This window comes from Chaetodon auriga, chromosome 14 (genome assembly GCF_051107435.1).
Source record: "Chaetodon auriga isolate fChaAug3 chromosome 14, fChaAug3.hap1, whole genome shotgun sequence".
Lineage (NCBI taxonomy): Eukaryota > Metazoa > Chordata > Actinopteri > Chaetodontiformes > Chaetodontidae > Chaetodon > Chaetodon auriga.
Window position 1 is genome coordinate 2,071,913 of NC_135087.1, and position 23,369 is coordinate 2,095,281.

Sequence of the window (23,369 nt, forward strand, 5' to 3'; positions counted from 1 at the left end):
ATTGATGAGGTTTTTTCTGTGCGTCAGAACTGGGAGCGCTGCGAGGCCGGACTGGCAGACAGCGTGCTGCAGCTGAAGGACATGAAGACCAGACTGAACCAGTCGATGCCAGAGAGCGACGATGAGCTGCAGAGCGCCAAGAAATCCAACAAGGTACAAACGAAAACACAGAAACATGGAGGTTTGACTTGTTCTGAAGACACTGGCTGAATAACTTTATGTGTATAAATCTGTATGTAACTCCATATTTGGACCAGGACTCTGATGAAGTGCTTCTCTGCCTTTGAGCACTGACAGTAGCCTCAGCCTCCCAAAGCAGCTCCAACTGGAGTCAAAGTGTTTTACATGTCGCAGTGTTGTGATGTTTGCACAGTTTGAACTGGTGAAAACATGGATAACTGGAATAATGTAATCATTTGAAACCAGTTCCCGCCCAGATTACAGGCCCCCACCCTGTAATGTTTGCTGCTGCATGAAGGCACTGATGACTGTAAACAGTCTTTATGTGATGACGCCACTTCAGAAAATCGACACAAACAAAAGTGACAACAAATAAAGCAGGAAAACTACAGAGCGGATGCTTTGAAATGGTGTTTTAAACATGTGATTTTAAGGGTTTTTAACCCTTTGTGAACTGACCCCTCTGGTTCACCTTAATGATGAAACAAAGGGAACATGAAAACCTTCTAGTTTCAAGGCATTCTGACATATTTTACATTACATCTACATTTGGTAAAAAATGCCTGTTTACTTTCTTGCTGAGGAAACGGTCGACACCACTGTCATGTGTGCACACTTCATGCTTAGCTTAGCTTAGCTTAGCATAAAGACTGGAGGCAGGAGCAAACTGCTAGCCTGTTTACCTAAAGGTCACAAAATCCAGCAGGAAGTCACCTCTGATAGTTCCACACATGAACCCCCTGAAAGTGGTGCTGGGTGACAGATAAATGCTGCTTTTAGAGATGAGTGGGAGGACACGAGGAAGCAGGAAGAGCGACGAACAGACTTTGAGCCTTCAGGCAGTTTGTGGGAAACAAACACTTGAAGTTCCCACAGAGCAGAGCCAAGTCTGAAACAGGTTTGTCTCATAGCGTCCTCTCTGACCCATCAGTCTCTATCCTCCACCCCTGCCTCAGTCCCCTCCCCCTCCACTGGCACCCCTCCCCCGGCCCGGCCCGGAGCCCGTGGCCCTTAATCCTCTCTCTGGGCGGGGAGAAAGAGAGAGGGAGAGAGGGAGAGGAAGAGGACGGGGCCGGGCAGAGAGACAGTAGGAGTAGCTGCTAGAGAGCGAGCATCACTGACGCTTTGTTGTGCCGGTCGGTGTGTTATGGTATGCAGGAGAACGAGGACTCCCTGGAGGACTGGGCCGAGAGCCTGACGGAGCTGCGCACCATGAAGACGGATCTGTCCCAGTACATCATCGCCGACGACGTCCTGCTGCTGCAGGAGCAGGTGGACCACCTGCACTGTCAGTGGGAGGAACTGTGCCTGAAGGTTAGTCTGCTGGCTTTGAGTCCCTCGGGTCGTCCTCCAATCACAGCCCGTTTACCTGCTGAAGGAAGCCACCTCTGCTGCTCGTGCTGGTTCTTCACTAAATGTTTAAAGTGTGAAAGTACTTTACTTTGTGCTTCTGTGTTTTAGTCTGGCAGAGCAGTCAAATCACTCAGGAGTGGAATTTACAGGCTTTGCTGGTGTAGAGATTCATGTGAAGTGCAGAGAGAGAGAGAACGACAGTGATCACAGTGTTTTCATCCTCAGAAGCCATTTCTAACGCCTTAACGTGCATCCTCTTATTCCAAAATACCTGTCAGCGTTCTGTGTTTACATCCTTAATCAGCTTGTTTCAGCTCTTCACTGAAGCTTTATGATGTTTACAACAAGTAAACAACACTTTTGTTCAAATTCAGTCTTAAGCCAGTCAAATTAAAATATTCCAGACGTCTCGTGCGTCATTTTATGCACTTTTCCTCAAACTCAGCCAGCATGTTGGGCTCTTTTGGATCCTGTGTTGTCCGTCCTGCTGGTGGGATGTTTGGAAAAGCTCGTCTTTTATCTGATCCTGTAGGTGTGATTTAACTCACATCAACAGAAGTTAAATCACAGATCAATTTAATAATCAGTGGTGCTGAGATCAGTGTTTGAGAACAGAAGGAGTTCATGGAAAGTGAACTTTTAAAATCTCCTTTTGGGCTTCCGTAGACGCACCGAGCTGCAGGACTTGCTGCTTGTGGAGGGTTAATCATTGAAGAGCTGACTGCCTCTCAGGGAGTGTGTTTGTTTTGGGGCAGCAGCAGGTCAGGTGAGACCATTTAGCTCCTCACACCTCTGAGCAGAGCGAGGGAGGCGAAAGGCTCGAAGCAGAAACTCGCTTTTCCTCATTGAATCAAAGTTTGTGGCCGAACAGCGAAGTCGCAGAGCTCCCGCTCTCTTTGTCTGCTCTGCAGTCATCTCTGTGAAAAGTCTAAGCCTTTAATGAGGAGTTAAGTTCGTAAATCTCGTGAGTCCTTTTCGGGCGATGGAGGAGGCCAGCAGGCCTGGGTGGGGGTGGAGAGGGCGGAGGGGCTTTGTGGGTTTGGGGGAGCAGATGGTGACAGCAGAGAAATGTAGTAATGAGCTGAGAGGCTTCAGGGACGAGAGCTTTTGTATTGAAATGAGTTTGGGGGAGGGGGAGTCGCACTGATCGCGCTGACTTTCACTTTTACTGTCTGCGAGTCTGAGTTTGTGGATTCTGCTCCTGCCTCATCTTTAACGTGTCTCCTGTTAAAAGAAGTTTACCGACAGGTGTGAGAGAACGAAACCAGAACTTCTGTCTCACAAAGAGAAAAGCTGTGTTTCTAAAAACTCCCAGTCGAGTGTAAAACCGTGGTTTTCTAAGTATGTTTTTGAAATGCAGCGTCTTCTTCTCCTCACTGTGGAGTCTCAGTGAGCTCAGTGCTGCCCCCTGTGTTCAGAGGAGGACAAGCACAGACTGCTGTTTTCATTCTTAAGATAAATCACTTTATTGACCCCCAAACTAAGATGTTACAGACAGCACCAATAGCAAGAATGACAAAGGAGATGTAGAAAAAGAGTAAATACAAAGATTCAGATTCAAAGAAAAGGCCGTCAGTGTGTCAGACTTCTGCTCGTCACGTCAGCCTCCCTGAGTGTTACTGACAGTCCGACAGCGGCAGTTTAAGGCCGATCCCACAGTTAATTAGAACTGAACGAACACACAGCGGCTTTGTCTGTTGGCGTGTTTCTGACCATCAACACCAGCGGTCTGTTTACGGCCGCTCTTCAGCTGACAGCCTCTCAGTGAAGCTCTTAGAAACACAGAGCACAGCTCAGAGCACTTTGGTTTTGAGAACTTTTTAGACGCATATCCTGTTATTTTACTAAGCCTGAGCCATTCTCAAGAAGTCTATGGGAAGAGTGCTTGAAGCTGTGTTTAAAACCTGTTGGTTTCTGGAGTTTTGGGCATAAACGGCTGATTGGTGGTCTGAAAACTGGAGCGTTGACACTGCTGTTAGACACCAGTCAGCACTCAACAGGCCAGTCGTCGTATGTCCAGGTTTTATCTGTCTTACACTGGTTTTACAGTCTCTCCCAGCTCTGTCCAGGCGAGCTTCCAGTGGTGCGTTCAGCATCAGTAATAACTCTAAACAGTGCGTCTGAGCATCTTAAAGTGACGAAGCCTCTTTCGTTTCTCTGTCAGGTGTCTCTGCGTAAACAGGAGATCGCAGACCGTCTGAACGCCTGGATCATCTTCAACGAGAAGAACAAGGAGCTGTGCGAGTGGCTGACGCAGATGGAGAACAAGGTGGCGCACAACTCCGACCTCAACATCGAGGAGATGGTGGAGAAGCTCAAGAAGGTGGGAGGCTGCGGCGAAACCGCCGTGGTCACGAGAGATACTTAAACTCATGTTACAGTGGCTGAGAGGTCGGATTAGAGTCACACATTTAAATCCCTCATCCGCTGATCCGCAGAGCTGATGATCAGTTTACTGTGTGAATGAGACAATCTGCCTGTTTACGCACGAGTGGAAATGTGTGAAAAATGACTTGGAGCTTCAGAGAGGTTCTACTTTTGGTCCCATTCGTCTGCGCAGGATTTCTTAAACACTTTTAGTAGAATTTCAGACGTGAGCCAAGAAGCAAGTGGTCTGATGCTTTGAAGACAGAAACAGGGACATGAGTGTGTCTCACTCTGTGTGTTCTGAAGAGCATCCAGGTGCAGATGATTCTGTGAGGTCATGTCTTCATTGTTCAGGTCAATCCATTAATCAGCAGTCAATATTTTCTTAATATTCTCAGCATGCATGTCTTCCTCGTCCTCCATCTTGCTCAGGTTTAAGCTGTCATACTTGTTGTAGTGGAAAAAGTTTTGTGAGGAAAAGTATTCTGCTTGTGTCTCTGAGCTGCTCTGAGCTGCTCTGTCTTTGTCCGTCTCTGAGCTGCTCTGTCTTTGTCTTTATCTGTCTCTGAGCTGCTCTGCGTTTGTCCGTCTCTGAGCTGCTCTGTCTTTGTCCGTTTCTGAGCTGCTCTGCGTTTGTCCGTCTCTGAGCTGCTCTGTCTTTGTCCGTCTCTGAGCTGCTCTGCGTTTGTCCGTCTCTGAGCTGCTCTGTGTTTGTCCGTCTCTGAGCTGCTCTGTGTTTGTCCGTCTCTGAGCTGCTCTGTCTTTGTCTTTGTCCGTCTCTGTGCTGCTCTGGGTTTGTCCGTCTCTGAGCTGGAGGGACCGTCTGGGCTTTTCAAAAAGCCGCGAATTCACTCCTGATCGTTAAAGAGACGGCAGCTGTTTGAGCCTCGGCGGGGCCACGCGGGTTTGTGTCGAGCTCACAGCCCCTTTCATTTGTTCTGGTGATGAGGAGGAGAAGGAGGGTGAAGGCTGCTATACAAACCCCAAAGTTACTGCCCTGGCGGGGGGTTTAAACCTTTTCAGCCGCTGGGGTTTTAAATTTAGTGTCTTGCTCTGACAGCTCAGGAGCTGTGTTACTCTGGCAAACTTCCAGAGTCAGACATCATGATTTTCTGCCCTCATGTTTTCCAATGAGTGTTTTTGTTTTTCATTACTGGCTTCCAACAATGATAAAGTGTCACTTTACTAACATAATGAACTGTGTAACACCGAGTCACTGTGGTTTGAACCTGTGTCTCCATTAGGATTGCATGGAAGAGATCAACTTGTTCAGTGAGAATAAAACCCACTTAAAGCAGCTCGGAGAGCAGCTCATCACAGCCAGCAACAAGACGAAAGAGACGGAGATCAACGACAAGCTGAAGGACGTCAACGACCGCTGGCAGCATCTGTTCGACCACATAGAGGCCAGGTAGGAAAAGGAAGAGGAGGAATTTATTTCATTTGGCATGTTAGTCTGTCGGTCCATCGCTCTGTTTCACTGGAAAATATCTCAACAAGCTCAAGGATAGGGCGGGTTTGGTTAACATGCTAACATGCAACAGGGCATGCTAAATGTTTGCATGTTAGCACGCTCATGCTTCAGGTGCTGATACTGTTCAAACCCCTGTGGCCGTGAGCACATTCTCACGGCTTCGTGAACATGGGAAGCACAGTTTCAGCATGTTAGCATTAGCATTTAGCATGTTAACGAGCAGCCTAATTGTTAAATATGGTCTGCTGATCTTCAGAATATTAACATCCGTTACTTGTTAAAATGCTTGCTGCATGCTAAGCGGAGCAGCGTTAGCATGCTTGGGATTGCATTTAGCTTAACAAAGTCCTGCTCGTGGGAAAGCTCACCTCCTTTTTTTTTTTTTTAATATGTGTGGTTCATGTGACTCTGTTGATCAATAACCGTCGTGGTGATCACAGCAGCCTTGTACTTTGTTCTTTTACCAGTTTCTGTTCCTCATAGGGAGCACAATGATCCTCTTGGTTTCATCTGTGTGCTGCTGGTTTCCCCTCTGAGAACAGACGCTGGCAGAGCACAGCTGTTATTCTGCTGTGGCTGCAGATTAAAGCAGAAAAGCTCTGAGCCGACAGAGGATAGAGTGATATTGTTATTAATCCATAAATGCAGATCTCATTCCAGCACACAGAGGATGGTGTCTGCACACTGGAAGCTGCTGAAATGTTCATGCGTCGGCTTAGTGCCTCTTTGCTGCTCACCCACACGAAGCAGCATTATTCAGCAAGACTGACTGGTACAAGGTTGAGTTGATTTGATCGTGTCCTCCATCAGCGAGGCTTCGGTTTGGACTGAACTCAGTTTTCTGACCACAACAAAGTTTTTACGCAGTCAAAGGCCGTCGCTCGATTACAGCGCTGCTTTTCAACTTGATAAATCTTCAGGGTCGTGAGATCGTTAATGGGAGAAGGAAGCAGATTTCTTTTGAATCACAAGATAATTTTACCTCGTCAGACCTCTGAAATTATTATTCAAGTAAAGAAAGTAAAGCATGTATATGACAGAGGCTTCGTGGAAAGTTTCGAGGGGTCACAAGCGGGAAATGTTGTAATTATTGGATCAGAGCTCGTTGAGAAGTTTTATTTTATTTGCATTTCCGTTAGCTTCCTCCATAACCAACTCTAATATTCCAGAGCCAGAGGCTTTCAAACTGCAGCTTCGTTGATGGACGGCTTGCAGATAAATTGTAGGGGCGGTTCTGTGACGTCTGCTCCCTCAGATCTTTCAGACGACTCTGGAATGCAAACTGTCGGGTTTTTACAGGAAGTTCAATGAATCCTGAAATCACTGAATCACGGCTGCTGTTTGAATCACAGCTGCACAGGAAAACAAGCGAGTCGACAGTAAAAGGTTTCAGATTTGGACTTCTATCACCACCCTGTCAGTCACAGAGCAGTTTAACTGATGCCTAAATATGAATCAGTCTGCTTTAGCTTGATTCTGTGGATGATTATGTGCTCTCACCGCTAACTGGAGTGATCTCAGAAACATGTATTGTGCATTAATGGAGGGTTTTTCGTGCTTTCTTGCACTGCGTCAGCCGCTTCACTTTAGTCCAGCCAAACAGTAATTATGATCTGCCGTGTCCCCGCTGTGCAGCGGAGTGGATGTCGGGTGGTGGAGGGCACAACAGTTACTGGTACATCTGCTGCGAACAACAGGACGGCGAGTTTAAACTGGCGACTGCACTCTGCGGCCGGTAATTGCCTGCTTGTTGACCTTTGAAGGACTCTGTGTGTTTAGTGGCCGGCGGGTTCATAAAATGCACACTGCAAATCAAGCTGAGTCAAGCTGAGCAGTGGGATGTTTTCTTGGAGGCAGATGGGTTAAAGCAGTCCGGGTGGGAGGGGGTGGAGGTGACTGAGCCTCCATGAGAACGACTGACTTAGATCTGCCATATGGCGGCAGGTTAGCGGCCGCGGCTCCTCCTCAGGCTGCTTCTCCTTTAGTCTGGATCGAGGCCTCACATCGGTGCTGCTTTCAGAGCATCTCATTCACTGTGGACACGGCCTGAGAAGGACTGAGCTTAGTAAGCTGTTAACAGGGGTCCACGGAGGACGAGGGTGAGGGTCTTCACCATGACTGACAGGTTGTTAGTACACAGACGTGCCCTCTGTCTTTAACAATAGAAGGGGGACCGGAGTGGAGAGGGAGCGTGACACACAATAGTGGATTTGCCCTCCTCTCCCCTCCCCTCAGCCGCCTCCCCCAGCCCCCTCTGGGACTGACCAGCATAACGAGGCTAAGCCCGTTAATGAGCCGCTGCTGAGGCACGAGCCTCGTGTCTGTGCAGGAATGTGCAGTTTTCACACTGTTGGTTTAGATTTTATTAAACCACAGAGGCTGAAATATCGGTCGAATACCTGCCTGAGGACGTTCCTGACAGTCCATGAGGCGCTGGATGGGACTGAGGCTCAGTGCAAGGCCCCACCCAGACCCTAACCTAACCCTAACCCTCTGCCACGTCAGGGTTGTCTAAAATACCACTGCATGCTGGAGCATTAAGAGTCCTCCTCTCTTCAGGAATCAGAGTTTGTGGACAGTTTGTGGTCAGCTTGTCTCACACTGATCGACCTGAGGCCAAAACCCTTGGTGGGACTGGAGGCTCTGGATCTGTTGTTGTAGTGAGGCGACAGAAACCCACTAAGCTGATAAACGTGAGGAGCATCTCTCCACACAAGCTGCTTAACGTGATCAGGAAACCTTCTCACCATTGTCACATTCATGCTGTTCACACCTGAAACCCATCGGATCATTCAGTGTTTACCACAAAGCCAAACTTCATTAATGAAGAGCAGCTTTAATAAGTCAGACTGTGTCTCCCTGAATCTGACCTCTGCAGCTAATCAGAGTGTGTGTCAGAGCTAAGAGTAGCTTTGTAGATCAGTGGGCTCCGGTCCTCATTTAACCCCCCCCAGCAGCCTAATCCACCCTCCAGAGAGGACACACCCCAACTCTCTGAGCCAATGAAACACAGGCTGCAAGAGGCTCATCAGTTCAGGTGCTGATCACAGGTCTGATTCACAGTAAATAGAGTAACAAGAAATGGCCAAACTAAGGAGCACAGACGCTCTGACCTGTTACCAGTGAGCCTGTGAATGTTCCAAACAGGTGTTTTTGGAGCTTTCCACATCCTCCCCACTCTTTTGTTGCTCCTGTCCGACCTCAGAATGAGCAGAAGCTGATGAGGTCAGTCGTCGACGTGAAGAGAAGCGGCTCTCCTCACAGGCGTGGGGTGACTCTGTGCTGTCATTGGCTGCTGCCAGAGTCCTGCAGTACTGTGTCACATGTTTGTAGAAGCACTGATGGACTTCAAGAGGAGCTGATTCAGAGTCAGTGATGACTGCGGCGTCCCCCCGCCTTTGTCTGCGTCTCGCCTCACTAACTTACGGCAGATGACTGCTGAGGTTTGACTTGCGGAGGGATTAGATGCGTTGACACTGGCCCGCTGCTCGCCTTTGTCCCCCAAAACAAACCGGGTGCTCCGTCACCGGCCCAGCAGCTGCCGTCTGCTGACACGAGCCTTTGTGCCGGCGGGCCCTCGGCCTCGGGGGCCGCCGGGGGCCGCCGTCCTCTCCCCTCATTGTCTGAATGAGATGCGCGCCAGGCAGATGTTTGTCTTCAAAAAGCGACCCGTCCCCTCACACCTGGTCCACGAGGTGTTTGTCTGTTCTGCAGTTTGTCGAGTCGTAAAATTCAAGCTGAGCTTTTCCTTTTTGTCTTCTGTCGTGTTGTCTGGAGGGTTAACGCTGACATCAAAACTACACGGAGCCCACCTACGACCACTCGGCTCCGTTTTCAGGCGGATGTAGTTAACAGCGATTTGTTAAGTTTTAATGGACTGTGAGGTGAAAAATGGAGCAGAGTGGGAGTTAATGTTTCTGTTTGTGGCAAAGGTGTTGAAATGCAGACATGCAGCTGGTCAGACCTTAAATTAAAGATGCTAAATACACAGAGAGACACTAACTGCACCTTCGTCTTCTTCAGCACAGTCGTCACTGTTTGTGCCCAAAGAAAACAAAGTTAACGAGCTGGAAAACACTGAGAGCGCTGAGACGGTCTGGGTTTTCATGTCCTCTCAGTTTGCATCCTCGTGGAAAGAACATGAGAGCAAACAGGAAATAAACTCAGCGTCTCTCCCTCTGAGAGTCTCGGTGGTCAGTAACGACAGATGCAACAGCGAAATGCAGTAGAAATCTGTCTTTTATGCAGCTTATGAGAGAAAACACGTCGCTGATGTGGAAACTTTTCAGACTGGCTGCTGTTTTCAGACCTCTCTCTCGCCAGGTGCCAGATGTCACGTGTTCAGCCTGACGGTCGACTAACAGCCGTTACTGTAACACACAGATGAAGCCGGCGGCGTCATGTCCTCCATGTCTGAAAAGAGCTTCAGATTTACAAGCTCGTTTGCTTTCTTTGAACCTTTGTGTGTCGTTCTTGCTTCTCCTCCACCTGTCGTCGCCTGAACCGGCCTCCATCATTCAGCGCTGTGATATATGACTCGCTCTGAGCTGCTGAACCGCAGGCTGTTTATCTGAAATGGAAGAAGGTGGCAGATGGAGGTTTTCCAGGCTGAGGTTCCCCACTGGGTCTGTCTGTGTCGGCGGCTTCGGCCCCGTCGGCAGTAACGTCCGCCGTCGTGTCCAATAACAGCGACAGACAGCTGCACCTGTAATCTGGACTGACTTTAATGGGCTTCTGCTGCTTTGTTCCTGCTCGTCTCTGTTTGGAGCTGCAGGATCGAGCTGCTCGTAAACTGATGTTGCAGTTGGTTTGGAAGGTTTCCAGCCCAGAAATGAACGTTTGTGCTCCTGGAAACTGAATCTCTGACGTACACAGAGACACAGTCACACATAAAAACACATAACATGAACAACACGACGCAGTGCTGAGCTTTAACACGTGATTGGCACATTCATGATTCCACCATTCGTAGCACTTGGATGCGTCACTTTGTGTCCTCTCTGCACCTTTAACGCCCACATGTCCTTATCTGGGCCAGGTTTTATTGACTTTAATTATCCATATCTCTGGCTTATCTGCTTCTGGAAAGATCCCGACTGTTGCTGTTAATTTTTATTTTATTTTATTACTGTGAGCTCCACGAACAGCCGGAGACCAAGCAGCCCCATTCAGACTGCGTCCAGGTGAGAGAAAAGTGTTGTAATCAATTTCTTTTCTCTGTGATCTGCAAACTCTTTCCTCTGTTCTCACAAATCAGATATAACGAACAATAAATCAGCTTGAGCTCAGATGAAAACATTCAGAAACCCTTAAATTAACTGAACTAAAAGAAGTTAAAACCAACCATCAGCAATATTGATTCTGACTCTGATGAAGTATTTCCTGTTTCCAGCTTCTTAAATGTGATGATTCTCAGCTTTTCTCTGTTTAATATTCCTGTCATATCACTTTTTTTTGTTTTTGGACTGTTTGTTGGACAAAACAGTCAATGTGAAGACGTCTCCTTGAGCTCTGGGAACCTGTTATTTTATGACAAAATCATTAATTTAAAGGTAAAGAACATGAATCGGTTGGGAAGATATCGTCAGCTCCTGGTGCTGTGTATCCTTGAGTGAACCTGTTACTGCATCCAGATGTTAGAGAGATGGGAGGAGGAGGGGGCAGGCGGACTGCAGAGGAGGGAGGGAGGGGAGGAGGAGGAGGAGGAGGAGGAGGAGGAGGGGGCAGTGCTTGCTAGCGGAGGAGCCATCGCCATGGAGTAACCTCCTCACCAGCCCGTAAGTACCTCTGATCCCGAGCCCCGATCACACCGGCACCCCCGGCCAGCGTGAGGCTGAGGAGGCAGGCGCGTGAAAGGGGAGCAGGCGGGTGTTTTCTTTTGATAAAGAGGAGGAGGAGGAGGAGGTGGAGGAGACAGGGAGAGCAGGAGCGAAGGGGGATGGGCCGGGCTTTGTCGGTGCAGGCAGGCAGAGCAAATTCAGCTCAGACCGCCACCAGACGCCTCGTGTGTGTTGGTATTTATTCGAGGTTGCAGATTGGACAGCAGGTGTGTGCGTGTGTGTGTGTGTGTGTGTGCGCGCGTGTGCGCACAGTGAGCCTGTATGCGTCCGCTCATCATGGCAGCAGCGTGTTTTTCCGTCATGGATGTTGCTCTCCGCCTTGTTTACAGCCACGTCCTCATGTGGTGTAGAGACATGCAGCCGTGAGCTCACATCTGCAAACACCAACACATGCACGCAGACACATCAGGAGCCAGAAGGGACAGGAAGTCCCGCCTCCGGTCTCTGCTGATGCAGCTTCAACATCTTTGTTTGTTGTGTCCCATCGTGGACATCAGCGGGTTTCAGTGTGAGGCTGAACGCAGCTTCAGTGACGGTTGGATGAAAGCTGCTTGTTGCTGCTTGTTGCTGCTCTCTGTGTGTGTGTTGCATCATTCAGCCGCGCTGGACGCCGTGAACAGAGTGTGAACTACGAGGCGTGCACACAGACAGAGCATCTGCACTGGCTTACTGTCACTGTAAAGGACGACGTGCTCCTTGATGTGACGCTCAGAAAAACCCTCAAAACCTGCTCTGTTATCTCAAAAATCACCACATTTCTATGAGCTTTTCATGGTTCCTGGAAAGCAAACAGTGTTGAGGCGCGCTGTGTTCACTGGAATTCAGAGAAAATGTCTGTGTGATATAATAAAGTTTGCAAAAAGGTGCTTTGAGGAAGGTTTGGTCTCTTCTAAACAGGTGTTTTATTAAAAAGCCACCTGTCCGCATGCTAACGAGCACGATAACAAACTCAGAGCTTCAAGCTTCCTGCTGACGTTCCTTCAGATGGCGAGTTTATGTTTGTGCTCGGATCATGTTTGGTCACAGTTCTTTAAAAAGAGCCGACTTCAGAGATCTGTCCCAGACTGGCAGACTGAGCTGTGGATGTGTGTGTCGTTCAGCCTGAAGCGCACACACTCATGCTGAAGGTGTGTTTTGGTGGAGCGCTCTGTGGGTGCAGCAGAATGAACTGATGTAGGTCAGTGACCTGCGAGCTGGTCTGGAATGCAGAGTCTCTCTCAGACAACACCCAGCTCTGTCAGATGTAGGTCAGCCTGCAGCTCGGCTATAATGGCTCCTGTTGTCATACGTGAGAACGACAGCAGCGCCTCCCAGGCGCTGCGACAGGCGGCCACGGCGCTAATCTGTGCTGCCGAGCCGAGCGCTGACAGCGGCGGGGCGGTGGGCGTGATTCTCACCGTGGACGGCCTGCTCGACGGCTCTGCAGCGTGAAGTCAGGCTGTGATTATTCCCGCTCATAGGAGGCATTCAGCCGCACAGAGATGCTTGTCTTCACTCTCAGTCTGTGCAAACTTCAGCTCCACAGAATGTGACCTTCTTGGAAACTGTTGATCTGAATGCTGAAATCTGATTTCATAAGCGTTGCCATGACAGAAACTAAATGCTGGATCATTAAATGAGACCTTTGCTATCATTCTGCTGCTGATGCAGTGCAGTCCGAAGAGTAATGAGACAAATACAGAGAAAGAATCAAAGAACAGTGCTTGTTATGTCCTGACATTTCTGCACTGGCGCTCTGGTCCTGATGACGAGCTGAGGGAGCAGCAGCAGCATGATGGGAAAACTTAAAGCGTCTGATGCTCCAGATGAAGAAGAGACTCATGCAGCCGTACGTCATGAGCATGCACCGATGGTGTTTGTGTAATTTCTCTCACTGCCAGAAGGGGGAGACAAAAGCTTGACACTGCAGGTTTAAAGAAAACTCACAGTTGGTTTCAGTTTGCTAATGGAGTCGTAACACTGCGCTAAGCTGTTGGGTCCATGTTTGTGCTCGTGGAGGTTTTGCTCAAACGAGTCATGAAGAAGAATAAGTTCACGCTTTCAGGGACGATGATCTCTGAGCAGCGACGCCTTCTGAAACGTGATGTTTTTCTCTCCGCAGGGTGAGGAAGCTGAAGGAGACGCTGGTGACGGTGCAGCAGCTCGATAAGAACATGAGCAACCTGCGGACGTGGCTGTCCCGCATCGAGGCGGAGCTCGCCAAGCCGGTGGTGTACAGCGTCTGCCACAGCGACGAGATCCTGAGGAGGCTGGCCGAGCAGCAGGTGGGCGCTGTGAGGGTCCTCACACATCAAAGTGTGTGTGAGGCCATAGGCATGTTACTCAGTGGTGAGGGTCCACTATCAAGGTGCATTATGGGAATTGTAGTGTTTCTGGAGATTTGCCCCAAAAGTCAGGATGTCTCAGTCTGATTGATTTTTACATCTCTTTCTTAACTTGTCTTCTGCAGGGGGCGCAGTAAAACCAGTCAGCCCTTTAAAACCAGTTCAGATTCTAATTCACAATGTTCTGTTCTGAATTTCAAAGAAAAAGCCTCTGACTTCCTCTCAGACTCATCAGTTTGATCAGAGGGAGCTCTGAAGAACAAAGGTTCACCTGGCAGTCATCAGTAAAGCAGTAAAACACATGGAAGCGGCAACTCTTCACACCAGCTGCTGAACTCAGACATCTTTTAAAAAAAGGCTTAAAAAGCTGTTTTGCGACGGCACAGAGCAGAATGGAGAGTCCACTTTGAGGGTCGACACCACAGGCCACTCTGAGGGAATTTTAGGGCAGGAAGTACTCACTTACTGCTGAAGCACGGCTGCTTTTAAACCCTTTATGCTACGGCCACCCTGTAGTGGGCAACAGCATAATAACACAAGAGTGGAGTAATGTGCACGGCAAAGTAAAATCTCAGCAAGCTGCAGGAAGTATTTGGAAAGCAGGAAGCTGCCACACTGAGCCGAGAGATGGTAAATGCACTGAGAGCCAGGCCTCAGCCAGCGGCCCCGAGAAAGGAAATGGATTTTATTTGGTTGGTCCCTTTGTGCTCCGCTGCACTGCTACGCTACTAAAAGGAGAGAAGTTAGCGGCCTGACAGGAAGCGGACGGATGGAAAGGTTCATGGAAAGATTCAGACAGAAGACCAATGAAATAACTCCTTTCAGAAAGAGCGTGAGTTTGCTGTAGTCACAGTAACATATCAACAAAAACCCCTCAAACTCTGCCGAAACACATCAGCTGATCAAACACAGCACGTCACCAGTGTACCAATTCATGGCGAAATTAAAAGTATTTTCTTGAAGTTTTAGACAGTTGCATCCTGCCAACACTCAGTAGAGCCTGTATGAGAGCAGGTCCACCTGATGGCTGACTGGGCCTGAAGTGTCAGGGTCTTAGTCGGGGTTTAGTCCTTTACTTGTCTCGTCAGACGTGAAAACAGAAGAAAACCGGGGTGAATAAAATAAAAGCTGCATTCGAGCGAAGCAGCGTGTCGCCCTGGTGCTCGATGTGTGTCGTCCTTCAGCTCCACTGTGGCTGTTCAGCACCGTCAGGTCTGAACATCTCTAATCCAGCTGTTTACTGGCTCAGGCCGGGTGCGTGATGTAACCACGGACTGAGTCACTGCTAACGGCTAAGGTTTGAAAGTGCTCCGCTCTGCCAAAAACACGTCAGGAACAGTGCTTCATGGAGCCTTTTTTAGTTAAAAAAAGCTTCTGACAGGCATGAAAAGGCGCCACGTGAGCTTATTTTCCTGCAGACCCTGTGGTTACGGCTCATACGCACAGGTTCCGGCAGATTTTGGATAATTCTCGTTCTATTTTTATGATGAATCAGAGCGCAGGTGCGTTAATTTCATGCTAACAATGGAAGAAGCTGGCCTGCGCTCGTGTGTTGAGGCTCTGATCGTCTCTTTCTGATAATTTCCTCTCACCTGAAAATACTCGATGAGTGACAGAAGTAAAAAAAAAAACACACCCAAAGTCTGAAAAGCGAATTGGACTCGAGCACGAGTTTGGACAAGCACGCGTCTGAAGAAAGAGCCGAGACAGGTGACGGACAGGCGGGAAAAAAGCAGAACAGCAGCGAGCCGGTGAAAGTGAGGCAGGAAATGAAGAAAAAGCCGCGGCGCTCGCCATTAGTGGATGAGGGACGGCTGAAATGGCTCCCGCGTGGATGGGCTCTTTAAGCTTTCAGCTGTCGCCACGGCAACCCAGAGAGAGGTAACTTTGAACAAACAAGAGCCGACAAAAGTGCAGTCACACACACACACACACACACACACACACACACACACACACACACACACACACACACACACACAGCAAAAAGCCCTCTGTTGGCTCTGAAGACCATTTCGGAGCTCTGAGTTTTTGTTGCTGAAGTTCTCCTGATCCAGAACGTGTCCAGAGTCCACCACAAACCAGCACGTCCTCCAGTTTGTACTCAGAGGACATGAAGCACCGTCGGAGGTCTCATCATCACCGTTCACAGTTCATTCGACCTGTTTGCGGCTCCTCGTTCCTCATGAGCACCGCAGTGTGGGAAACACCTCAAATCTGCTCCGGATCAGTTCGTCTCGTAGGTTTGGACACGGCGAGCGTGATTCAGTTTCACAGTGCGATGCAGAAATGAAACAGAGCAGCAGCAGAAAAGTAAAAGAAATGAGAGACGGCGGTTAACAGATGAAGAACGAAGAGAAAAATACGAGCTTATCTTCTCCTTAAGTCGGGGTTTGTCCAGAGCTTTAACTCTCACCAGGTTTATTCTGAGGTCATTTGAGCAGCTGAAGCACTTGTTGAACTCCAGAGGACCAGATAAACGGTGAAATGTGAGCCTTGATCTTCTTCATATTGTTGTATCGATGAGTGAAAGCGGCTCAATGAACGAGGCGTGTTTGACCTGCAGGACCTGCAGCGGGACATCGAGCAGCACACGGAGAGCGTGGTGTCGGTGCTGACGCTCTGCGACGTCCTGCTCCACGACGCCGACGCCTGCGGCAGCGACTCCGAGAACGACTCCATCCAGCAGACCACCCGCAGCCTGGACCGGCGCTGGAGGAACATCTGCGCCATGTCCATGGAGAGGAGGATGAGGTGAGCGGCAGGTGGCTCAGTAAAAGAAATCTCACGGTGAGATCTCCGTCGTGTCGGCTTTGGTCAATGATCCCTTGTGTTTCAGGATTGAGGAGACCTGGCGTCTCTGGTGCAAGTTCCTGGACGACTACTCTCGCTTTGAGGACTGGCTGAAGACGGCTGAGCTCACTGCGGCGAGCCCGGACTCTGCAGACGTCCTCTACACCAGCGCCAAGGAGGAGCTCAAGAAGTTCGAGGTCAGAGTCTGAATCACTAGACCTAAAAATAGGAAAATAGGTGCTAGAAGAGTCGATGTTTGTCCTGATGATGATGCTACAGAGTTCAGGAGAATCTGAGGAGTTCGTCTGACAGGGTTGTGCTCAGTTTGCAGGTAGTTCAGGACATGTTTTGGCCCCAATCTGAAGGATTCAGTCAGTGTAAACTGACTAACCTGGACACCAGATTAACATTTCTCTTGTGGTCACATGATGTTTTGACCAGACATTTGCAGCACAATTAATATTTCCTGCAAACTGAATGAAAATCTGACCATATTGACTATATGAATAAAAATGACTTTTCAGTGTCATAAAGCAAAGAAGCATCTTGAACATCAGGACATTCAGATGTGATTTTAGTTCTTCCACTTTAAGAAATGAATCACTGTATCTTTTTGTTTTGTTTCCTTTTTTTTTTTTTGTTCCTCCTGCGATCCTTCAGTGGTAGAACATCTCCCATTAAAAAAAACCAAATCCAACACTTGTCCTCTGCTTTATTGTTGGGACGGTTTTCAACCAATCAGACACTTGTTAAACTCTGTGTCCAGCCCAGTACAGTTTCAGGCTCAGGTGTCCCGCTGCGTTGGACACAGCGCTAACCTCTGATGTGTCCCTCTGGATTAGAAACCCAGATTAGCGTCTGGTAATCTGGACTCTGCCGAAGCACGCTCATCTCCACTTCAACGGAGATCCAGTGTGGTGCTGATCACTAAAACCAGTGACCTATATGCTGACTGTCAGTGATGTAATGGAAGCTGTGGGAGCGTAATCGTTAGAATCAGCAGTGGGATGAAGGTTCAAACCCTTAAACTGACTGGAAAAGGTTCTTAATCCTCCCGAGCAGCTGGGAGTGGAGGACCGGTGGATGCTGTCAACTGTATATCCGTCCGTCCGTCCGTCCGTCCATCCTGTTGTTGGCCGTATTTGTCAGCTGATGCAGTCATGTGATTAAAACAGAAATTGTAAGCAGCTACTAATTACAGGAAGCACTAATCAGGATTTCATTGAGGGAGAACTCTTCGTTAATGGGCTCGTAGTTAAGGATCGTGGTCACTGACTAATTAAGAGCCAATATGTTACTGATAGACATGCTGATAAGAAACTAGCTGATTCTCATTATGTTCTGCGGTTCTTTCTCTGAGTTCTCCGTGTTTTTCCTTTCTTTGACACGTTAGCAGATAAATCATCCTGTGCTTTACCTTAAATCACCTTTGAGTGATGCGTTCAAAGACTGAAATCTGTGCTCAGACCAGACGGATAACACGTGTTCTCATAGTTCTTCATTACGTTCTCCTCTCAGGCGTTCCAGCGGCAGGTTCACGAGCGCCTGACTCAGCTGGAGCTGGTCAACAAACAGTATCGCCGTCTGGCCCGGGAGAACCGAACCGACGCCGCCAGCAAGCTCAAAGTCATGGTCCACGAAGGGAACCAGAGGTGGGACAGCCTGCAGAGGAGGGTGGCCGCTGTTCTCCGCAGACTCAAGGTGAGGCAGGAGGTCAGAGGTCAGGAGCTGATTGGACGGCTCTTAAAATAAAACAGACGATAAACTACATTTGAGCTTCAGTACCCGCAAACTCAACGTTTCTGACCATGAAAACAAGAAGAACGAGTACGATGAGAAGGAGAGAGCAAACACCAGCTCAGATCAGCTGATCTGCCAGCATCTCCCAGCTCTCCACGCTAAGCCGTCAGGATTTAGGTCACCTCTCAGACGGTGACGAGGCGCGAGGCCTCACGTTGGCAGGACGTCGTTGTGGTGGCATGTGGCGCTGAGCAGATGGAGGACGGTTATGGTGCTTTATAAAGATGTCGTGTCATCAAAGAACTCATCTGATTGGTGCTGCTCGACCTTTGAGCCGTGTTCACATCAGCGGGGTCAGCGGTGCTTAGTGCAGGAGTGAGAATATACAGTGACGGGTTAATGTCCAGAGAGGGGACGAAGACACGAGCGCAGAAGGCCAAGCTCGTCCATACTGTTTATGATATGATTGATTTGCATATTTATGTCCACTGTCAAAGGTCTGAGGTCACCTGGTACATCTCACCGTCATGAACACAGAGGATCTGACAGATCAGGTCAAAGCAATGATTCGTTTCTGTGCCCCTGCAGCACTTCACGTCTCAGAGGGAGGACTTCGAGGGAACCCGTGAGGGGATCCTGGTCTGGCTGACGGAGATGGACCTCCAGCTCACCAACGTGGAGCACTTCTCCGAGAGCGATGTCGAAGACAAGATGAGGCAGCTGAACGTAAGTCTGCTCCTGCTGCTGATATCCTTAAATCGCCTCCTTTGACTCCCTCCATGACCGAAGTGTCCTCCTGTCCTCACGTCACCTCCTGCAGGGCTTCCAGCAGGAAATCACCCTGAACACCAACAAGATCGACGCCCTGATCGTGTTTGGAGAGAACCTGATCCAGAAGAGCGCCCCTCTGGACGCCGTGCTGATCGAGGACGAGCTGGAGGAGCTGCACTCCTACTGCCAGGAGGTGTTCGGCAGGGTGGCCCGCTTCCACCACCGCCTCGTCAACAGACGGCCGGTCAGTACTGCGCCACTAACCTTCCTCTTACACCAGACGTCAGCTCGTCAGTTATTATACTGAACTCCTCAGTCCAGGCTTTCACCGCTCGTGAGGCTGGTTTGTTGAGATGGGTGACAGCAGAGCTGATGTTGATCAGCTTTGTTCGTTTTGGTTCTTAACGTCTTCGTCGTCTTCTTGAATATTTTGTCAGGTCCTGGAGGAGGAGCGGGACCTGTCGGACCGGGACACGGACCTGAACGACTCACCTGATCTGACCAGCGGGACTTCCTGGAGGGAGGCGAGGAAGAAGGAGGAGGAGGAGGTTCCGGCAGGAGGCGGAGCCTCAGCTGGTCGGCAGGCCGTGTGTCACCTCCTGGCGCCCCCTCTGGAGCGGTCGGGACGGGAGACCCCCGTCAGCGTGGACTCCATCCCGCTGGAGTGGGACCACACGGTGGACGTGGGAGGGTCGTCGTCGCACGAGGACGACGAGGACGCCACCTTCTTCAGCGCCCTGTCAGGTAATAACCGCCGTTCAGACAGACGCTGTGAGTAATCCGCCAAAGCCGACAAAGTTCCAGCTTTATTCTCTCCTCGTCATCGTCCTGAAGCAGCTGCGAGGAGTGAAGAAGAAGAAAGAACGCGTCATTAAAATCCCTCCTCGTGATGAATTCAAGGACACTCGGTCGTTTTGTTTTGGATGTTTGTTTGGAAAAAGAAGCCCAGACTCCGCTAAGCAAAGATGAGATTTCAGAGCGTCCTTGAACATGTGTTCAAAACAGCCCCTGCTTCCACCTGCGTTGCCAAGCAACAGCATCATAAATGTATTTTTGTTATTGACATTCAGGTTTCAGGTCGATGCAAACTGATTTCCAGACTGCAGTGAAGTTTAAAGAGACTCAGATCCACGAATCTTAAACCAATAGCATCACAAATTGTGACTTTACAGTTAATGGACTGAAGCAGGTGGAGAGGACATCACACACACACACACACACACACACACACACACACACACACAGACACACACTCACACTCTGTATAAATGAGACCTCGGTTCAGCCTCGCAGGCTGTCCTCGTCTTCCTCTCTTCTGGACGTCCCTGCTGTTCTGATGTCCTTCGTGCTTTGAGCTCCGTCCTGTTCAGAGCTGCGGGCGACGCCGCTGACCTGCGCTCTCTCTTTCAGATGTGAAGGTCACAGAGAGCTCAGAGTCCTTCGCTAAGGCGACTGTCAGAGCAGTGAAATCAGCCTCTGGTAGGCGCTCTGCCTCCTGCATGCGACTGCCTCACTGTGTGCTGAAGGACCAATCCCATCCACCCCCACCCCCCATCTATTCACCTTGAGTCACAGATGTGGCTGCACACCGCTACGACTCATCACTTTAAAAACTAGAACCTAAAACATGAGCCCGCATGACGCTGCAGTGGAAGTTTTTGCATGTGTTTGACGGATATTTGAGTCCTCTGCATGTCTCAGTGTCTCCCCTGTGTCGTCTTGGTTTCCTCCATTTCTTTCTTAATTTCGCATTTTTTCCGTCTCACAGTGAAGTCAGTGGCCGACACCCCCAGCTGGCACCAGCCCGGCTCCCCGGAGAGGAAACGAGTCCCCCGAGAGATCATCCGAGGCCTGAGCTCGTCTCCCACGCACACCAGCACTCCCTTCCGCCAGCAGGGCTACGTAAGGACACACACCAACATCTGGAATCCTTTCCCTCAGCGTCCTGACGCAGCGCGATGAAGTCGGCCTTCAGGTTAAAGCCGTGTGTGCTCTGTGTGTGTGTTCAGGCTAAGCTCATGTCGGAGTGCAGCGGCAGCATCGACAGCGTGAAGAGGGTCAAGCTGATCCTGAATGATGAGGAGGAGCCGGAGGATCCGGGTCTGACCAGCAGCATGGCCGACAAGCAGACCAGCACAGGTAGAGGCGTCGCTCGACTCACAGGCGCTGGTCGAAGGGAAGCCTGTGGTTTCGTCTCACTAACACAATGATGCAGCTTCTTTCTTTTTCCAGTTTAAGAAAGGCCTGAAACTAAGACGTCTCCTCACTGATGATGAATGCACTGGTTACTGTCTGGGTTTACAGTGTAACCTGCTCTATAAAAGCCAAAGAAATTTCATTTTAAATAAAAATAAACAGAGAAAAGCAGCAAATCTACACATTGGGGGAGCTGGCATCAACAAAAAGTTGACATTTTAGTTTGATTATTGCCTTTTAATCCACTGACGACTTACTGTGTCAGCGCTGATGTGAAAGCATCATGTGGAGGCTGCTCGTCTTCTTCATGAGCGCCTTGCTTGTCAGCGTTCACACAAGTTAAGTTCTCCAGTGTTGAAACAGAGTCATTTAAGCATTAGCATCGTGCTAACGTGTTTAAAGGGAGACACCACAGCTCAGCTCGTTTCTCTGCAGGTGTGATCGAGCGCTGGGAGCTGCTGCAAGCGCAGAAGTTCAACAGCAACGCCGACATCAAGCAGGACCTGCAGCAGTGGCAGAAGCTGAACTCCGACCTCTGTGAGGTCACTTCCTGGTTGGCCAGGATGCTGCCGGAGCTGGAGAGGCTGCAGCGGATCGCGCCGTCCACCAGCATCCGAGACATCGAAGTCAACATCAGGAAGCTAAAGGTACAACAACCTGAGAGATGACTCGAGTCACAGACACTCAGGAAGTCTCAGTCTGTTATTTATTCAATGTGAGGCACAGACATGACACACAGAGACATGACACACAGACGGACACAGAGACATGACACACAGAGACATGACACACAGACGGACACAGAGACATGACACACAGAGACATGACACGCAGACGGACACAGAGACATGACACACAGACGGACACAGAGACATGACACGCAGACGGACACAGAGACATGACACACAGACGGACACAGAGACATGACACGCAGAGACATGACACACAGACGGACACAGAGACATGACACACAGAGACATGACACGCAGACGGACACAGAGACATGACACGCAGAGACATGACACACAGACGGACACAGAGACATGACACACAGAGACATGACACACAGACGGACACAGAGACATGACACACAGACGGACACAGAGACATGACACGCAGAGACATGACACACAGACGGACACAGAGACATGACACACAGACGGACACAGAGACATGACACACAGAGACATGACACACAGACGGACACAGAGACATGACACGCAGACGGACACAGAGACATGAGAGACATGACACACAGACGGACACAGAGACATGACACACAGACGGACACAGAGACATGACACGCAGACGGACACAGAGACATGACACACAGAGACATGACACGCACAGACAGACTTTCGTCTTTCACATCAAATACTGATGAATGCTCAAATCTCATGTTGTGTCTAAAAGAGTTCAAGTCAGAGCAGAATTTAACATCTCAACTACATCATGACTTTGTTTGTTTGTTAATATTCCAGTTTAAGTTACATTGAAAAGGTTCAGGAAATATTAGCTGTTACTCATGAAAGTCTGAGGACGCTGCGTTCAAGTGTCAGAGGCGGTGAAACTGTCCAATCACAGTCCTTTCAGGAAGATGAAGACTCACTTTCCTTCTCTTCTGTCCAGGAGATGCAGAAGACTTTCAACAGCTACAAGTGTCTGATGATCTCCGTCAACCTGAGCAGCCGTCACTTCCTGCGAGGCGACAGCGCCGAGCTGCGGGAGCTGCAGGAAGCTCTGGGCTCGGCCAATCACAGCTGGACGCAGGCCTGCGGCGGCCTGGAGAGCTGGGAGAGGCGGCTGCACGCTGCGCTCATGCAGTGTCAGGTGAGACACGGAGAGCACGTTCGGTTCAAACAAACGCGTTAAAAGACGAGCAGCTCCGGTGACCTTCGCCCTCTGCGCTCTTCTTCTTCAGGAGTTTCACGAGACGCTGCACTCTCAGCTGATGTGGCTCGCCAAGGCCGAGAACAGACTCGCCGCCGTGAGCGTCAGCGACCCGTCGACGTCGCGCTCCGTCCTGCTGGAGCACCGAGACACGCTGACGGTGAGCAGAAACGTCCTGTTTCAAGCTGTTTGATTTCCAAACATCATTCAAAACGTTTGCTTCAGTTCATCAGCTTCCAGCATCCAGTGAGGCTTTACAGGAGTCTGACACTCACATCAGTTAAACAGCAGATTCTCAGTTTGCACAAACACAAACCTTTATTGTACACAGCGAACAAGTGAGAGGAAAGAGTTCAGTGTTTGGATTTTAGTGCTGGAAAAGCTGTTTATTCACTCTGAAGAAGGCGTCTTCTTCGACCTTCTCAGATTCTATATTTTAAC

At 49.5% G+C, this 23,369-nt stretch overlaps 1 protein-coding gene across 1 annotated transcript in view; it reads left to right on the top strand.

Moving 5' to 3' along the window:
* syne2b (spectrin repeat containing, nuclear envelope 2b) overlaps positions 1-23,369 on the top strand; it is a 106,596-nt gene that overhangs the window by 79,498 nt on the left and 3,729 nt on the right. The window contains exons 103-119 of the mRNA XM_076749029.1: positions 28-153; positions 1,339-1,494; positions 3,698-3,856; positions 5,145-5,311; positions 13,316-13,478; positions 16,105-16,292; positions 16,378-16,528; positions 17,850-18,032; positions 18,660-18,797; positions 18,892-19,132; positions 19,410-19,586; positions 20,253-20,407; positions 20,544-20,744; positions 20,852-20,975; positions 21,474-21,685; positions 22,668-22,868; positions 22,960-23,088. Of these exons, the coding sequence (XP_076605144.1) occupies positions 28-153; positions 1,339-1,494; positions 3,698-3,856; positions 5,145-5,311; positions 13,316-13,478; positions 16,105-16,292; positions 16,378-16,528; positions 17,850-18,032; positions 18,660-18,797; positions 18,892-19,132; positions 19,410-19,586; positions 20,253-20,407; positions 20,544-20,744; positions 20,852-20,975; positions 21,474-21,685; positions 22,668-22,868; positions 22,960-23,088 (2,871 nt within the window). The remainder of the gene's footprint in view (positions 1-27; positions 154-1,338; positions 1,495-3,697; positions 3,857-5,144; positions 5,312-13,315; positions 13,479-16,104; positions 16,293-16,377; positions 16,529-17,849; positions 18,033-18,659; positions 18,798-18,891; positions 19,133-19,409; positions 19,587-20,252; positions 20,408-20,543; positions 20,745-20,851; positions 20,976-21,473; positions 21,686-22,667; positions 22,869-22,959; positions 23,089-23,369) is intronic.